Source organism: Trachymyrmex septentrionalis, unplaced genomic scaffold (assembly GCF_001594115.1).
Source record: "Trachymyrmex septentrionalis isolate Tsep2-gDNA-1 unplaced genomic scaffold, Tsep1.0 scaffold54, whole genome shotgun sequence".
NCBI classification, from domain to species: Eukaryota; Metazoa; Arthropoda; class Insecta; order Hymenoptera; family Formicidae; genus Trachymyrmex; species Trachymyrmex septentrionalis.
In genome coordinates this window covers 1,075,856-1,076,703 of record NW_017305715.1, presented here as the reverse complement: position 1 = coordinate 1,076,703, position 848 = coordinate 1,075,856, and the positions used below count along the sequence as shown (strand labels likewise).

The 848-nt window shown below is 39.4% G+C and overlaps 1 protein-coding gene across 1 annotated transcript in view; it reads right to left on the bottom strand.

Moving 5' to 3' along the window:
- Positions 1-848, bottom strand: part of LOC108752098 — a 3,422-nt gene that overhangs the window by 1,314 nt on the left and 1,260 nt on the right. Inside the window, exon 4 of the mRNA XM_018492711.1 lies at positions 399-415. Coding sequence (XP_018348213.1) covers positions 399-415 — 17 coding nt within the window. The remainder of the gene's footprint in view (positions 1-398; positions 416-848) is intronic.

The window sequence follows — 848 nt, the reverse complement described above, 5'->3', positions numbered from 1 at the left end:
CTCTTGGATTGGTCAAGATCTTGGGGGAGAAAAGAATGTTGACAGCAGTCCGTAGTGTGGAAAAGTGTCCTCCAAAATTTTACGATTTTAAAATTTATGGGAAAACGCACATGCCGTGCGTCAAGAAGGCGCGCATGCATCGTCGCCACGAGACCACCCAGAATCTATCCCTGAACGTCGCGTGCCTCTTCTTGGATTTTGTGATCACCGATTCGCGAGAATCGTCCGCGACTTGACCGTTAATCTTGGCGCCGGTCTTACGCTTTCAATACATATTTATTATTAATTTAGTCTTTCTCGGAGCGACATTCACGAGGAGACACTGGATTCCTCGTTTTTAAGGCACTTTTAAGTTTATTTAGCACTTCACAGTAACGATCTGCGCCATTTAAAAGTGCCATTAAACGAAAGCGTCCTGGAAAAATATCGAGAAAAGTGTTGCTTTTTCACGACAATGCACGGCCTCATTCAGCAAAAAAAACAGAAACCTTACTGGAAAAATTCAAATGGGAAATTTTTGATCACCCACCCTACTCTCCAGATCTCGCACCAAGTGACTTTTTTCTTTTTCCTAAGTTAAAGGAAAGTTTGGGTGGCCATCACTTCAATTCAAATGATGAAGTGAAAGACTTTGTTAAATTATTCTTTAAAAAACAGGGCACGGATTTTTATAAACAAGGTTTGTCAAAGCTTCAGAACAGATATAAAAAATGTATTCAAGTCCAAGGGGACTATGTAGAAAAATAGTTTATAAGTCAAACAATAAATACATATGTTACTTTAACCTAAAAATTGTGTTTTGCTTTTTTCCCGGAGCAGGGAAACTTACTTTTTGAACACCCCTCGTA